The 17,247-nt window shown below is 38.5% G+C and overlaps 3 protein-coding genes across 11 annotated transcripts in view; all 3 read right to left on the minus strand.

The window, feature by feature from the left end:
* pnpla6 (patatin-like phospholipase domain containing 6) overlaps positions 1–5,457 on the minus strand; it is a 51,035-nt gene extending 45,578 nt beyond the window's left edge. For 8 of the 9 annotated variants that reach the window (XM_024259452.1, XM_024259457.1, XM_024259456.1 and 5 more), the window contains exons 1-2: positions 5,364–5,457; positions 852–940 (exon numbers count right to left, since the gene is read on the minus strand). In XM_024259452.1, the coding sequence (XP_024115220.1) occupies positions 852–899 (48 nt within the window). In that variant the 5' untranslated portion in view covers positions 900–940; positions 5,364–5,457. Of the gene's footprint in view, positions 1–851; positions 941–4,928; positions 5,035–5,363 lie in introns of those variants that run through there. The other variant, XM_024259450.2, reaches the window with a different exon arrangement.
* Positions 5,458–6,208: 751 nt separating this feature from the next.
* Positions 6,209–10,484, minus strand: atp5pd (ATP synthase peripheral stalk subunit d). Its single transcript, XM_024259473.2, has 6 exons — positions 10,329–10,484; positions 9,280–9,410; positions 8,226–8,322; positions 6,735–6,806; positions 6,482–6,544; positions 6,209–6,393 (listed from the first exon to the last, which is right to left on the minus strand). The coding sequence occupies exons 2-6, from the start codon at positions 9,399–9,401 to the stop codon at positions 6,262–6,264; spliced, it is 486 nt and encodes a 161-aa protein (XP_024115241.1). The 5' UTR covers positions 9,402–9,410; positions 10,329–10,484; the 3' UTR covers positions 6,209–6,261.
* A 1,792-nt stretch (positions 10,485–12,276) lies between these two features.
* On the minus strand, positions 12,277–13,752 carry LOC112137248 (homeobox protein MSX-2). Its single transcript, XM_024259469.2, has 2 exons — positions 13,332–13,752; positions 12,277–13,144 (listed from the first exon to the last, which is right to left on the minus strand). The coding sequence occupies exons 1-2, from the start codon at positions 13,672–13,674 to the stop codon at positions 12,732–12,734; spliced, it is 756 nt and encodes a 251-aa protein (XP_024115237.1). The 5' UTR covers positions 13,675–13,752; the 3' UTR covers positions 12,277–12,731.
* Between the last annotated feature and the right edge of the window lie 3,495 nt (positions 13,753–17,247).

Consider the following 17,247-nt stretch of genomic DNA (forward strand, 5'->3'; position numbering starts at 1 on the left):
TCTGAGGTTCACACAGATGATAAACTATGTAGGTTTTTACATCCTGTTGACCTGAAGACGTCTTGTTTGTTCAACTCTACCTCCAGAATGAACAGATTTTATATGCGAAGCAAAACTTTGGTAAAAGGTTTGATTTTTTATGAGTTAAAAACACAAATTATCTTATGCTGCACAACACTGGTAATTAAAAAAAACATATTTATTATTAAAAAAGAAGGTCATGAATGAAAATCCAAATTTCTTAAAGGCTAAACTAAGACTTTGCGGGTCCTTCTAGGTTTTGATCAGTAGACATCGAGCCCAAATGGCTCTTCTACTGTTAAAGGGTGCCGACCCCTGTCCCAGATCAACCTGTAAACAACAGGTATAGAGCTTTGTTTGATGTTTCTGATGGCACATCCTTTCACATCAACACTGAGCTTCCAATGATCCCTTCTGTTTACAGATGGGGGGTTTAAAACTAGGGATGTAAAAAATATTAGATGCGTATCGAAAAATTAGTCAGGCAACTGCAGAGTCGTTTGAAAACCACAGATATGAACAAGATTATGTTGGTTAAAATATATAAAATCAACCAAGAAGTAAACAGTTGATTTCTGGAAAACTGCACTTTCTCTGTTTATTTTCTACTGTCTTTGTCTTTTTATGTACAAAAGACGGTCCGACAAAAAGACAAAAAAAGACTTCCAATCGTAGTCGTGCTTCTTCCAAGTCCATACCTGAATACATTTCTCTGTCAAATGGCATGCATTATTATTTATAGATTTAAATGCCATATGAATAAGAGATATCTAGAATCTTGGGAGCAGCAAGTTATTCTATCATGGAGGAGATGTAGTGATTGAACCTACTGGTGATGTGTCTTGTTGGACCCCTTGTTCTGAGGTGCTCTGTCCCATTGTAACTCTGTGTCTTCATAGGGATGGTCCATCAACAACCACTAGAAACAAAGAACACTTTTTAGACCACAAACATGTCACTGCGAAACAACCAGAGACTCAGCTAAACAAAAAAAGGATTTCTATTTCTAGAATCAAGTCTCCTCATTTGATTGAGCAACGAATAATTATATTTAGCTAATATAAGATAAATGTTTTTATGCATTTTATTGGCCAACCAAAGACATTTTACAAAAGTAAAGACAATGTTTTAGTGTTCTTTTAAAAAATGTTCATACTCTACTTTTTTTTTAAATATAAGAATTGTCTCCCGCCTAAAACTCTAGCAAACCTCAATTATGCATCAAACACAGAGGTTTGAAGTGGAGGCGGTTGGAAACCAAGATGCCTTTGCCTTGGGGCAGGTATTTTCAAAGAGTCTCCCTCAATTCCTGTAAAGTCTTACTGCTATAATGAGGTATTTCATGTTTTGAAATACAACTTCAGATAAACGTGTTACATATGCAAACCACCTTAAGCCAAATATAATTTTTTTTTGGGTAAAAATGAGGGTTGTGAAAGTTGAGGGGTTAACGTGCGCGATTAAAAGGACATAATTAATTAATTAATACGTACCAACACTGTCATCGCGTGCAGCTGTAAGATGAGCGTAATAAAACTCCATCTAAAATAAACTTTTTAAAAAATTCTGTGATTGAGATTTTATTAAATTTCAGAGATAATGGCATTTATTTGTAGTCTTTGGACAAAAGCGAACAGTGTAAACAAGCATCTCACAGCTGTGGAGGTTATTGTGAAGGTTTGTGGTGAAGTTTGTGCTATGACGACATCAATCTGGGGGGGTTGTAGACTGAAAAAGGTCTAGTCTAATGTACTTCCTCAATAAATAAATTAGACCAGTCTCTCAGTCATGGATGCTATCATCAGTGCCTGGGGGAGGAAGGACGAACTGCTTTACTGACAAAATTCAATGAGTGAAAAGCTGTGAATGAAGATCATATTACAGGCAGTAACAAGAGCAGCATGGTTTCAGTGAAGGACACAGATGTAGGACTACGACTGATAAACCAGTGCCATAAAACTCCTGTTGAATATGGCCTCTGGTAAAGCTACTCTCAGACCAGGAAGATGGTTGACTTATACTTGTTGCTACATGAAAGTTCACCTCATAATGCCTGTTTCTACACAGCCCTGAGTGCTGTAACAACACTGTAAGAAGTGTTGCCGCCTCTTAGAGATGGTTCAGTGTCTGACCAACCAGTGTCCCTCCCCCTGGTGCTGTAAGCTTTCTCCCATTGTTCTTGGAACAATGAAGAGGGTGTTAACCTCTCAGAACAGGGTCAGACTTGGGCTGTCTACAAACACACTATCGTCTGTTACTGGAGAACACAATAGCCTCTGTGCAATGCTCATCACTGTGAAATTATAAAAACCTACAGAGATCCTCCAAAGACACTACACCAGGGATGTCAAACTCAATCACACAGGGGGCCAAAACCCAAAACACACCTTAGGTCGTGGGCCGAACAGGATAAACATTCATTGAACACTCTAAAACTAGACTTTCTAAACTTTAAAACCATAACTTTTTAACATAATTATGAATGTAGCATTACCTGTGATAGTGCTAGTGTGAATGCCTTAAGCTGAATTTGGCCGCTGAAGATGCTAAAATTGATAGTTAAAAATGCTGGAGCTAATAGCTGAAAACGCTGAAGCTGATAGCTAAAGACACTGAAGCTGATAGCTAGCTAAAATTTTAGCTAAATATCAAATTAGCCTAAAACTTTAAAAAAAGCAAACCTTGGTATGCCAAAACAGCTAGCATGTAGCTGAAAAAAGAAGCTAAACTTCAAAATAGTCTAAAAAACGTGTTTTTTTTTTTTGTTTTATGATATTTTATAATTTAGCTACTGCTACATGCTAGCTGTTTTGGCTAACCTAAGTTTTTTTAGGCTACTTTTGCATTTAGCTAATATTTTAGCTGGCTATCAGCTTCAGTGTTTTCATCTATCAGCACTAGTATCTTCAGTGGACCAATTCAGCTTACAGCATTCACACTAGCATTATAATAGGTAATGCTATCTTGTTTGACATGGGGTGCATTTTATTTTGAAGGGAACTTATTTGTGATGCTGTCAAAAGTAGATTTTACCTTAAAATTAAATAAATATAAAACACTTGTATAGTTAAATTATTGTATTTATAGGCTAAATTGAGTAATTATTGGCTTAATGGCCAAACAAACATTAGTAGGGGGTATTTTCTAGGGCTGGTTTATAAAAAAATCGATTGGAAACGATTTAAGCTTGATGAATATAAATCGATTCATAACAACTATAAATCGATTTAGCACATGAAGCTAAAGTCCGCTAACTTTATGTTAAAGTTTTATAGAATTTCCCATAGGAGGGCTAATGCTAACTCTTGGTTGACCTAAACATAAATTGCTGACTAACATCTTTATTTACTCACAGGCATGAAATTTCTCTTTTAACTCTTTTAAGTAAATATTTTTTAAAGTAACTCTTTGTGGTCTAAACTAAAGCACTATGTCTGAATTCCCTCCCTACTCACTATGTAGTGCGTTAGCCATTTCCTAGTGTGGTTCAAATCTACTAATTCCAAAATCAAGTACTCTAGAAATTTCCCACAAGTCCTTGCAAAACACTAGTGTGCATCGATGCTCACTAGATTAGCGAAATTTGAACAAAAAACATCCATCCATCCATCCATCTTCCTGACCGCTTCATCCCTGTCGGGGTCGCGGGGGTGCCGGAGCCTATCCCGGCTACTGATGGGCGAAGGCGGGGTACACCCTGGACAGATCTCCAGTCTGTCACAGGGCCTCAGTCACACACATTCACTCTCACATTCACACCTAGGGGCAATTTAGAGTCACCAATCAACCTATGAAGCATGTTTTTGGACGGTGGGAGGAAGCCGGAGTCCCCGGTGAAAACCCACGCATGCACGGGGAGAACATGCAAACTCCACACAGAAAGGTCCCAGCCGGGAGTCGAACCGGGGCCTTCTCGCTGTGAGGCGAGAGCGCTAACCACTGCGCCACCGTGCAGCCCAACAAAAAACATGTTTATTTATTTATTGATTTATTTTAATAAACCATTTTCACCATCAGAACACAGTGGTCATGAATAAATGTCTTGAAATTTTTGTTTTGATTCAATTTTGACTTGGTGAAATCTGTGACGTCATATCCAGAGTTTAGAAAAACGAAAGAAGAGTAGTGAGAGTAGTATATCGTGGTTGAATTGCCTTTAAATACCATTTAGGTAGGGTTTTTAGTAGTTAGGGGTTAGGGAGAGAATTCAGACACAACCAGTGTTTTTGCTTATACTTTCTTTTTCTTCTGGAATAAGGTGTAGTACTATAGTCTGATCGCCACCTAGTGGTCAAACTGAAACGTCCTCCAGGAGAAGCAGAACAATGTTTACAATGTTAATGATCTGAACATTTTAGTTAGAACTTCTCCTTTAGAGAATCCATGTAACACTGGATGATATTAACAATCTCATTATTTCACTGATACATTTAAAGTCTGTGAACTGGATCAGATTGATTTAAATATATTCAAATAATATAGTAGATTATCAATGTGTTTCTAAACAAATGTGTATAAATGTGTAAACTCAAAATTGCATTGAAGAATCGCAAGAATCTAAACAAAACAAAAATCGGAATTGAGTCGTTTCGGGGAATTATAATCGATTCCCCGCCCAGGTGTTTTCTACACCCTGAAGAGGGACTGTGGGGCTCTCATTGGGGTGCCCCCATGGCTCTTTCAGCGTGAAAGCTAACAGAGGCCTGATGCTGTGATGTCATCCATGTGCTCTCGAACATGCAAGGACATGACTGTCATGACGTCTGTGCCGCATGAACCACGGGAACCGTTCAAACGGGATTGTTAAAGGTGACCGCTCCCCGTCATGATCTGTGTGTAGAGACTCTAGCGGCTCCATTCAAAACGGGACCAGAATTCAACAGAAACCACGTCAGTTCCCGGCTCACTTCAGTCCAAGCAGCTGCTCCCTCCACAGTCCCTGGACGGTCAGTCCGTTCAACCTGTGCAAGCACCGGCCATCCCATGCAGTCAGAATTCTGTCGTTCAAAACAACACCGTCAAACGTCACCGGATGAGGGGAACGGCATCACACAGGCTGTCCCGGCTAATGCTAACGCCAGCTAGCCAGCTATCCTGACGGTGGTTCACCGCGAAGAACACGGACACTGTGAACTACGACCACGAATGGACTTTACACACATTATTATCTTTTCCGTAAATTTCCACTCCTCCTTTTGACTTCCAAACAGACAACCGGGCCGAAATATATGGATACAGTTCCTTTTTCTCCTAAAATAGTTCATATTTTCCCAACGACAAAGGTTACACGACAGAGACGAGCTGTCAGGATCCAATAACCGGATTAGAACCACAACATTTACCTGAGCGGAGCCGTCAAACGTCACTGACTTTAAAATAGGAGCACAGCGGATAACGTCGTCTTTGCGGCTCCTCCCACTCCGCAATCCTGCTGTCCAATCAGGATGATCCTTCTGTCCAATCAGGAAGACGCTTTAGTCCAATCAGGGCCCGGAATGATACACCTTCTAACCAATCAAAGATTGAACACAAAAGGTCCCACCGTTCATTTATATATATATATATATTTCATAAATTTTATTGGACATTCTTTCAATTTACAAATGTTCACATTCAGTTGTGCTTTTTCTTTTGAACAAAAGGAATCAGAAAAAACAAAACACTAACACACCAAGGAGTTACAACATGTGTAAACTAAAAAAAATGCATTTCTTTTAAAATACTAAATGTTATAAATGATTTAAGGTCCAGATAAAATAAAATAGGGTTGTCAATTTGACCATTTACGATTGAGAATATGAAATTTCCAAAAATTAATAATTTGGTTATGTAAAATGCTTGTGTATTTCTTTAATTTAGTTATTTATTCAAAATGTATCCAGTGATTACCATGCTTTCCTCCAACTGACAGTGTTTAAGAGACTGTTCCAATCAATCTCTCCTTTGGTGTACATTTTCTTTTTTCACATAAAGTGTTATGTTTGTTGATGCATTTTTGATTAAATATATCTATACCATGGAACAATATAGTAGTGTTTTGGACCATCTTTCACCCAAACATTAGATGTTAACGCCTCCATGTGGACACTACCTGAAATGCAACAAACTATTTTGTTTTTTCTGGAAGATGCTCAACACAGATTTTGTTGTTTAATACGATACTTGTTCAAATAAATGAATCAGATGGTTGACTTTAAAATACATAATCTTTATTGAGAGACAAGGTTTACATGAGTAGAATTACAGGTCAGCAATGGGCTTGTGGGGCCAGTATGGATATTTCTCCATGTCCAGTTTGGTCTCAGGGAAAGCCTCATTAAGGTCCTCAATCGTCATCTGGTCGAAGGGGATCATGTTTTTAAATTTAGAAAGCTGAAACACACACAAAAAAGAAAAAACATTTAGAATATTCCTAGTATGTGACAGAAAACTGTCAAATATTGCACCAAAAACATCCCACCTCCTCTTCGTATTGAGCAATGCGAGCCTTTGATGCTTCCACGTAGTCTAAAGCGCTCTTATTCTGAAAGAGAAGATGAAACACTTCTAAAAAACCTAAAGAGCAGTCTAAAACATCTACAATATCAGTTCCTCTTAAGTTTTGAAGGATTTATTTCAGAAAGAGTACAAATCATACATAATAGAAATTTTCCCAAAATGCAATGCAGAAGCACTCCAATCTAAACACGTGTTAACTTGATTCAGCAACTTACAGCCTCAATTTCCTGTGCATCGATGGCGCTGGTCTGTGTATCAACAGGCTCAGGGATCTTCAGTGCTTTGAACTGTCAGAAAAACAGATGTATAATAGCAACGTCAGCCATCACACTTAATGATTGAATGTTCACAACCTGCTGCTGACCTCATTCAGGTCATCTGTGAGGACATCAAATAAATGTAGCCAACACATGAACTTATTACATGTAGAAAAATAGTATTAAATATTAGCTTATATATATATATATATATATATAAATGAAAACAAAGAAAACAAACAACAACAACTTAGGTTAGCCAAAACAGCTAGAATGTATTTGGAAAAAATAACAACTTTAAAGAAGCCTAAAAACTGGGGGAAAAAAACTTAATTAGCCAAAACAGCTAGCTTGTAAATATTAGCTAAACTCCAGGATAGCGCTAAAAAACTCTTAGTAAATGTCATAATTGTCCAAAAAACTTGCAGAATATCAATTTTTAAAACTTTAAAAGCGTAACTTTTTAACGTAGTTTTGAATAATAAAAAGGCAGGAATATTGTTCCAGAATAAATCAACTTAAATAACTTTCAACATGTTAAACCCTTTAAAAATATATTCTGTCAAAATTGTACAAATTAGAAATTACCACAATATAACATTGGGGATTAATAACTATAAAATAAACTATCTGGAGGGCCGGTGTAGGTACCATGTGCTCGGCCTGGGAGATCAGCTCGGGGGCTAGCGAGTAGTGATGACATCACACTAACGCCACTTAGACAAACGACTCAGCTATTTCACACAGTTTTTCTGCACTGAAACTAATGTTTACAATTAAGTTTATTTAAAAAGGATAGAAAGAAAGAAAAAAGTCTCAAGATCTGCTCGGTCTATTATTATTTTTCATTGACAGCTCCTTCACTAACGTCTGCTCTCATCTGTGTATGTCACTGAGCAGAAAGTCAGCGCTGCATATACTAGCTGGACTTCCTTCGGTCCATTCGACCAAAAAGAAGTTCAACACTGCCAGGATGTCTTTAAAAAAAAAAAAATGTGCGAATAACCACTATTATTTCTTTTTTTGTTTTTTACGTGCGACCAACAACAAACTAGCATTCTACTCGCTAGCACCCACTTTAGCTCAAACTTCATGCATCCCAGCCTGATTTATCTGTATTTAAATAAGATCACTATCCTGTGATGATTACCCTCAATAGGAGTATTTTGTTGTCAAGGTTGTTTCCAAATATGTCGCCCCCTTTTGTGATTGTTTCGTACTTGTTCGGACCTCCTTGGTTCTACTCGGGAAGACTCCGTGCTTCGTTATGGCACATGTGTGTCATATCACGTGATGTTGGTCTAATGGTCCCCCGAGCCGATCTTGCAGGCCGAGCACATGTGGTACCTACACTGGATAGAATTACCAGGAGGGCCCCCGGGCCTCGACTTTGACACGTGTTATAGAGTCATCAACACACGAGCCTCACAACTGTAATGAAAAACTCACCTTCTTCTCAAACTCATCAACCATTCCAGCTTTAGCCACTGCACCCCTGTAGAAATTCCAGTCAATTGTGGCAGGAGCTTCTGGCAACGATGTTAGTCTGGTTTAAATAAAGAGGGCAAAAAACAACCAGTTTTCAAAAAGGGCTGGGTTACAAAAGATTATTAAAGAACAAAAAGAAAAAAAGAAGTATTTTAATTTTTTTTCATACTTAATTCATATTGCCATTAAGAATTTTACCATCATAACGATTTAGAAACATGCATATGAGATGTGCAGCTGTAAAAGGAGAACCACTCAAATGGCTACGTACATTGTGAATTAGGGCTGAAATCATTAGACGACTAATCGACTTTTAAAATAGTCCACGACTAATTTAATAGTCGATTAGTCCTTACTTTATATTATATGAAGTCAGAGTTTAGTAAAGCTTTTAGGACTATTGGAGATTTATTAAGGTTTTAGACAAAATCGGAGTTTAGCTGATATTTCAGCTACATGCTAGCTGTTTTGGCTAACTTTTTTCAGTTTTTCAGGCTAATTTGGCATTTAACTAATATTTTAGCTGGCTATCAGCTTCAGTGTTTTTCAGCTATTAGCTTCCATGATTTCAGCTATCAGCACTAGCATCTTCAGAGACCAAATTCAACTTACAGCATTCATACTAGCATCATCACTGGTAATGCTATATATCTAGTTTTTAGTTAGTTGTAAAGGTAATGATGGTTAAGATGTGTGCTTTACATCCACTTTACGCATGACCCGATCAGTTGACTAATTAGAAATATTAATTGGTGAGTAGTTTACTATTGAAAAATGTGTTTGTTGCCGCCTTTTGTGAATAGATCACATGCAAAACTGGGCCAGGATGTGTAACGCTTGATGAGAAGTCTGTGAGACCCATCTCATGCTATTTTCAAACATGAAATGAATGCACCAGGCAAAGAAATATATTTTGTAATTATTTTGTAATACACAAAAGCAATTAGATTAATTTTAGAAAAAAAAATTAAAGAATTATTTGGGATTTTTTCTAAACAAGTAGTGAGTGACATACTTGGCAGAAATAGCATCACTGCGAGTCTTCAGAGCATTGAACATGCTCCGCTGGTTGGGTGGAACACGTTCAGCAAAAGCCAGCCAATCAATGGCCTTCAGGGCAACGCGGCGTCCTGCCATCTCCACCGTCTGAAATCATTAAGATTATCGAGTGTGAAAATGCCAAAGAAACAGACAAACAGATTTTCTTTTCACGGTAAAGCTTTCTATAGAACCCAAGATAACCCCTCCAGTGTTTGTTCTTTGATTTACTGTAGCACACAATAATTCCAGTAGATTTTGAAGGAGAAAAGTGGCTCGAATTATTGTGTTAACGGTTGAAAAGTTATAGTATGTTAAAGATTCAGTGTTAAAGCGTCACTGACGCAGGTGCTGAAGTGTTAACTTAATACCCTTTTTGAATCGTTATTTACAATTAGGCATCATGAATTATATGCTTACATAATAAACAACTCATTTAAGGGATTTTGCCTGTGGCATCTGACTAAATGATAATCATCTGCAGTAAACGGCTGCTAAAATTAATTAGTAGTTGACATTTTTATATATGCAATGCTTATATTGTGAGAAGCTACGATTTAAAACAATTTTACTTAATTGTACTGAATAGTTAATGCAATAAAATGCATATAGCAAACACTAAAAATAGATGACTCAGAGCTAAAACATCTCCAGGCCCAACAAAAGGACGCAAATTGTCTTTAAAATACAGAGGCGCATGGAAATGTATTTACTTGTCAATCATGAATGCAATATATGACATATAAATGCGTTCATATTTCATAAATGTAACGAAAGAATAGGAACACAAAGGTCGTTCTTCTCATAGTTTTCAGGGCAGACCTTAACCGTGCAGGCTAGTGTTAGCTACATTAGCTTGTTAGCCAAGGTCAGAGAAACCGATCCAGGCCAACCCGGGTAGAAAAGTACGTTAAGAGCCTCAAACGTTTATCTAAGCTTTTAACGAATAAATACAGATTCAAGCTGCAACAGACATTGTGGAAAAATGTGCAAATATAAAGTCAACAGCTTGTGCCGCAGACTCACCTCACAGCAATACGCGTCGTCTGAACAGGACGGAGCACCGGAAGTCACCTTTCTCGTTGATAAATTAGTGCAGGACAAAGACGCTGCTGCCCTCTGGTGGACAGACTGTGTACACGCAGAGAGTTTACTGGAGTAATGACATGAATCCCCGATCTCACGCACACCGGCTGACCTGCATTAAAAACATGGCCGTTTAATACGACAAGACAACACTTATTGACCCAATTTCTGTCAACTAAGACTTAAAGTGTGAGTGTTTAGTAAAAATTCACACTATAGTGATTCTTCTGCTCATTTGCGTACGGTTTTCAGCACATAAAAATTCAACCATACTTCCAGCGATTTCAGCAATCTAGATATTCAGCTTGATCAGGACATCACTGCTTGTATTTTTGATATTTGTAAACTTTATAATTTTTTGAATATTAAGCAAAATATGCCCTACATTTTCTCTACTGCATTTCATTAGTTAAAAAACAAAACCAAAAAAATTCAAATCAATGTATAGGAAATCTTTAAGACAAATGGATTCCCAACAAAAATATATATTATAGCCTACATTAATAGCTTTAACAATGATGTAAATAAATCTATATACTGCATATGTATGAAGTATAAGAAGAGTGTTATTCAGGGTGACACCTGTACCACCTCACTGACAATTTGATCATTTGATCACTTTCTTTCTTTTCTTCTCTCTCTTTTCATTATTGTGCTTTATTACTGTCTGGTGGCTGTAAACACCGTCTGATGTTGTATTCTTACTGCTGAAGCCATGTTCTGTCATGTTCAGTTGTTCAATAAAAAGCATATTAACAATTTAGTTAGCTTAGTTAAATTTATAAACTTATAGCTGACATACAACTAGTCCACACGTATTGTGCTTATTTCTAACTTTTATATTTTTTACAAAATACATTTTTTATGGAGAGTAAAATATTGAAATTTATTTAAGGTTTAAGTTGATTTATTTTGGAATAATATTCCTGCCTTTTGATTATTCATAATTATGTTAAAAAGATACAGTTTTAAATTTTTAAAATTGGCATTCTGCTAGATTTTGGACTATTTTGGCATTTAGGATTTTTAGACTATTTTGGAGTTTAGCTAATATTTCAGCTGCTATGGCTAATTTAGGCTTTTTTTAAAGTAGTTTATAGGCTAATTTGGCATTTGGCTACTATTTAGCTTCAGTATCTTCAGATATCAGCACTAACATCTTTAGCGGCCAAATTCAGCTTACAGCATTCACACTAGCATTATCACAGGTAATGTTATATATCTAGTTCAGAATTATGTTGAAAAGTTACAGTTTTAAAGTTTAAAAATGTAGTTTTAGAGTGTTCACTAAATGTTTCTCCTGTTCGGCCCGTGACCTAAGGTGTGTTCTGGATTTTGGCCCCTTGTGTGATTGAGTTTGACACCCCTGGTCTGCTGCAGGTCTCGTTTACAATTTAGATTTTAAATACTATGCAAAACTCTGGTAAAAAATAAATATAAAAAGGGTTGATCTTTTACTTATTTGAAGCACATATTATCTCATGCTGCGCAACAATGGTTAGTAGCTGTCCTGAGCCTCACTGATCCTATTTGGCTCAGGATGTCTTTTATTTTGAAAGAAAACCACACAAGATTCTGTCAGAAGTTAAGCAAAATAACATTTTTAGAAAACTCTAGTTTCCCTTTATATCTGTGTTTTTATTCAGGCCAAAAGAAGTAATATCATTCATATTTATTAATAAAAGAAATGACGTAATGAATGCAAAGATCATATTATCATAAAGGGTAAAATACGACGTTGTGGCTCCTTTAGAAACAGGCTCAAATGACTCTTACTGCTAAAGGCTGCAGATCCCTGGAATAGAAGATCATGGATTCTAACTCGTTGTGTTGTACCAACCTGCAAAAACTCACACATCACAAAATCATTCATTTTCATTGTTTTATTTGTATTTACTTCACTGAAATAATTTCTTACAACTGAAAACGAGTGTACACAGTACAGATAGAAAGATGTTCAATAAATAGCCCTCGCCCTGCTCTTCAAGCGAGAGGCTGCGAGAGCAAACGCCTTTACTGACGCTCAGGTCCTGAGAAGGCTCTAGAGGACTCCCATAAAGGCCACTTCGTGAGAGTTCAAGACTAATACATTTACTGCTCTAAATATAATTCGCATTTTCAAATAAAATGTCTTTATAAGGAGTGCTGTGAGGAAATGAAAGTGTGGATTCTGCAGTGTCAGCAGGTCACGGTTGTTGTTTTTTGTTTGGAGGACGTTTGGAGTGATGCGCAGAGCCGCATCCAAATTCAAGTTCACGACAAAAGAAGGAAAGTATTTCTGCTCTCCAAATGAATATGCATTCTCTCAAAAAGTTATTGCAACCAGGTAAAAAGGCAGGAATTCTAAGACAAATAGTACATTCCATACGTGACGGGCCCGCTGAAGAGTCCCGGGACCGGCAGGCTGGGCCTCGGTAAGGCATTTGAGGGCCCCCAGGAGGGGGATCCCACGTGCGCTCCTAGGGGGAAAGGCAGCGCGAAGGCGGGCAGGACGGGCTTGGAGGCCAGCTTAAACTTTTCCAGCTCGGCTTCCTGCAGTCTCTTGGCTTTGGCTCTCCTGTTCTGGAACCAGATCTTCACCTGAGTCTCCGTCAGGTTGAGGGAGCTGGAGAACTCGGCTCTCTCGGCGATGGACAGGTACTGCTTCTGGCGAAACTTGCGCTCCAGCGCGAGCAGCTGCGAGGTAGTGAAGGGCGTGCGAGGTTTCCTGTTGTTTTTGTGCTTCCTTAGAGTGCACTGACTTGGACTTGAGCTTCCTATCAAAGAAAATGGATGGTTACATCAGAGTGACACTCTAGAATTCTCATACTGATGCATTTCTGCAGAAATCATTTTTGTCAAACACATTTAAGAAAGAAAAACTTGTTCCGCGCTGAACTTCATGACAGTCCTCAGTCACGCACGGATGTCGGGTAATGTAAGGTGTAAAGCTCCTTAACTTACGAGGAGGTGTAGAGAAGGAGGACACCTGGTACCAGGAGCTGTGCTCTTTCTCACACAGCTGCGGACTGTCCTCCTCGGAGACTCCCTGCGAGCTCTCCGCGTAAAAAGTTCTTGGAGAGAAGCGCGCGCCGTGTGCGCCCGCGCGCTTCGGCAGCACGCCTGAATCTGAGGGCTGGTGAGAAGTCCGACAGGCGCTTTTGGAAATGAGCGACTCGACGCTGAACGGGAGTTTGTATCCTTTGTCGGTGGTCTGCGTGTCTTTGGGTTGGAAGTCGTCGCCCTCCGCGCGCATCTCCTCCTGCTTGGCGTCTGGTGACGGCGACCCCTGCGCGGGGTTCATCATGATGCAGGGGCCTTTCTCGTGGCCCGCGCACAGCAATTCGGGGGTGTCCGGTCTCCAACGTGCGCCTCTGCGCTGTCAACTTTGTCCATTAGTCTTTACGCGCCGGACGGAGTCCTCTATAAAAGGGCAGAGGCTGTTCCCCCTCGGAACTCCCGCCAATCAGATCGTCATCTCGGTCCTGTGACGTCCCTGGTGGCAGTTTTGATTGGCCCGCGGCCTCCCGAGGGGCCCGTGAAAGAATGAGGAATAAATCATGCGGACCCGGGTTTGTTGATTCCTCACACAAAGTAGCTTGGACCAATTTTTACGCAATGAAGCAGTGGGGGGGATTTTTATGTTTCCATCATGAACAGGAGCTCTGGAGTTGGAGAAGCTCCTGGAAAACGTAAAGATTCGCACCAGCCCAGGTCAGACGTGAACGGATCTGAATCCACGACAGTTGAAAACAGAAACAGAGAATCCCGCATGAAGACGCAGCTGAAGGTGATGCGGTCTGACTGCTGGTCACGCAGCATCCCAGCCTTCCAAAGCCACAATGCGCGCAGTCCGCGCGCAACAGGCGTCTGTTGTGTTTGCGAGGCGCCACGGAGGCCCGATGGGACCCCGGGAGGAAACGGTTAACTCCACCGTCCCCCGCGTGGAGCGCAGAGGAGAGGCGCTCACGCGGGAGCGCAGAAACAAATACAGAAAATATACAATCATATGCATGAATGTGTAGGGAGGCGTGACTTCTTTGTATTTAAGAGATAATTCGTGTGAAAGTGAAGAAGTTGAAAAGTTGTGCAGACACAGAAAGTTTCAGCTTCATGTGTCTGAATGACTATAACTGAACAGAGGCTGAACTGCTGGGGTTATTGTGGACGTGGAATAATCAAATTCAACACATATGAGGTAAACTGAGAAGAAGTATGGCAGACAGTCAAAATGATATGCCAGGTAAAATCAGAAAGATATCGAGTCTTCAGTTCCTTCACACCTTGAGGACTGATGTCAAACACAACAGAATCAAATCTAAATAACTACAAATAGCTAAAAAAAAAGCCGCTCGACTTGTATTAAACTGTCTTTCACATCAACTATCACTACAATGCATCGTCAGTTGTGCTGGCTAGCCAGCACAACTGACGATGCATTGTAGTGGAAGTTAATTCTGCCTCTCAGGCAGAATTAACTTCCTTTTAATTAAGTTTATTCACAATATTATGATCAATGAAAGACCTGAGATTTTAAATAGTAATTTGTGTTTCTCTAGTGATGTGCATCAACACTCTACGACAATCAAGGGAGAGTCGATGTCTTTAACCTGCATGTTCATGGTCCAGTATAGAGCAGTGGTTTCATGGAATTCATTACCTCAGTATTTAACTAGAAACGTTACATTACCTCCAATAATACTAGTGTGAATGCTTTCTGCTGAAAGTAGTCACTAAAGATGCTGAAGCTTTTTAATGAAAATGGTGAAACAATTTACTTTAGTTGCTGAAGGGATTTACTTAAAATGCAAAAAACTATTTGAAAAATGTTAAATTTGTTAATACTGGAAATTGAATCAAAGAACTATGAAAGAGCGCAGAAGTTGACCTAAATCTTTGAAATAATTGTAGTAAAATTGACAAAGAAATCCTCAATCCGTGCCAATTTTGCAAAAAATATTTACTGAGTTGGTTAAATATGAGTTAAACTCCAAATTAGCCCATAAGACCTCAGTAGATGCCAAAAAAGCTAACATGTTGATTAAATACTAGCTAAAGTCCAAAATAGCCTAAAATTCCTCAGTAAATTAGTCAAAAACGTTAACATGTTGCTGGAATAGAAGCTACACTCTAAATATGCATAAAACCCCCATAGATAACATATTAACCCAAAACTTTAGCATGTGTTATAATATTAGCTAAACTCCATAAAAACATAATAGCATAAAAACCCCAGTGGATAACAAATTACCCAAATACAACAGCTCAATACCATTTTTTTTCAATTAGTATAAAAAAATCAAACAGCCAATTAATGAATATATCTAAAGGCTTGTTTTTAATCACAGTAAAATTCTGAATTTGAAGACTTTTCTCTTTATATTTTTCTCAAAATTTCAAAAACTATAAAGTTTCTAAATACAAGCAGGAAAGTCCTGAACATTTTGATACCAAGATTGATGAAATCAGTGAAATATTTTTTGATTTAAAAAAAAAACGTTCCCAGTACTGTTTTAATTATGATAAAAAAGTTTTTAGCCAAAATCCCACAACCTAAATGTCTTAAAAAGTCATTTTTCATGTTGATCTGAAGTCTCTGTTTCCAAAATCTCCTCTGAGGGGGTGTGGCTTTTGGAGCTGAGCAGCTCTGCCCCTGATCCCCCCCTGTCTGATTATGATAGCTCTGTGTCTCTCTATCATAAATCTTCACCGCTGCTACATAAAAACATCCATCAATCTGGGTAATGTCCAGCCGTATGGTTCTGATCCGGATGTCAGCTGGACGAGGAAGTGAAGATCTTCATGGACAGAACTTCCTCCAAAATCCTGATTCTTTCTCCTTCCAGTTCACCAAAGACTCTTTTAGCTAATTCTCCAATGTTTATTGACTGTGATCAATACATTCAATCATTGGTTTCTCAGAGTTCTTGATAAAATAATCAAAGCTAACATCAAAATGCTCTTTCATTGATTTACAATCCTTTCCAACTGCGGTCAAATGAGCCGCCGTTCACATTTCCGTGGTCACATCAAGAAGCTCCGTGGAGTCTGGTGGAGATTTTCCAGCGTTCTCAGTCCTGCTACCGTAAGTATTGGATGAAACTCACACCAAAAATCCAGTGATGCTGATTTGACCACAGAAATGTGAACGGCGGCTCATTTGACTGCAGTCAATGTGAAGATACCATCTTCTCTTCTCCAGAACCTGAACTAGACACTAGGAACAGATGAGGGTTTAGTGCATGTGCAGCAGAGCTGTTGATGGAAAGAAGATCATTCATTCAAACAGAGTCTGTCCAAGACAGTTTGATTGGTTTAAAAGGAGAAATACTCAGAAATGCAAAAATAAAAGGATTTCTGATTACATTTGTTCTCTTTCAGAAGAAAAATGACACAGACATGTTAGAAACTCTAAAAACAGGATTTTCATTGGTGGGGGACTTTAAAGTGTAATTGAATGCTTTTGAACTTTACAGCATTCACACTAAAGTGATTCTCCTGCTCCTTTCTGTACGTTTTCCAGCACGTAAAAACTCAATCACACTCTCAGCATTTTAGTTATCTTGGTATCAAAATGCACAGCCTGTTCAGGACATTACTGCTTATATTTTTGGTATTTGTAAACTTTATAGTTTTTGATATATTAAGCAAAATATTCCCCATAGGAAATGAATGAGAAAGTCTTTAAATTTAGTATTTTTTAAAGTAGTTTAGCAGCAAACCTTTAAATTTACGCATGGACTATGTTTTCATCTTTTAGAGTCATTTTCTAAAGATTTGGCATTTGGCTAATAAGGCATCTACTGAGGTTTTTTAGGCTATTTTGGAGTTTAGCTAATATTTTAGCAACAGGCTAAAGTTGTTGACTAATTTAGTTTAC

This window comes from Oryzias melastigma, linkage group LG1 (genome assembly GCF_002922805.2).
Source record: "Oryzias melastigma strain HK-1 linkage group LG1, ASM292280v2, whole genome shotgun sequence".
NCBI lineage: Eukaryota > Metazoa > Chordata > Actinopteri > Beloniformes > Adrianichthyidae > Oryzias > Oryzias melastigma.

What these genes read in the sequence shown, in the direction of transcription:
- atp5pd (XM_024259473.2), bottom strand. Translation starts at nt 9,401, where the DNA reads ATGGCAGGACGCCGCGTTGCCCTGAAGGCCATTGATTGGCTGGCTTTT. An exon ending in AGTGATGCTATTTCTGCCAA is followed by an intron (nt 8,323 to 9,279) that starts GTATGTCACTCA and finishes TATTTAAACCAG; the next exon opens with ACTAACATCGTTGCCAGAAG. An exon ending in TTGCTCAATACGAAGAGGAG is followed by an intron (nt 6,394 to 6,481) that starts GTGGGATGTTTT and finishes TGTGTGTTTCAG; the next exon opens with CTTTCTAAATTTAAAAACAT.
- LOC112137248 (XM_024259469.2), bottom strand. Translation starts at nt 13,674, where the DNA reads ATGATGAACCCCGCGCAGGGGTCGCCGTCACCAGACGCCAAGCAGGAG. An exon ending in CTCCTTCTCTACACCTCCTC is followed by an intron (nt 13,145 to 13,331) that starts GTAAGTTAAGGA and finishes TTTCTTTGATAG; the next exon opens with GAAGCTCAAGTCCAAGTCAG.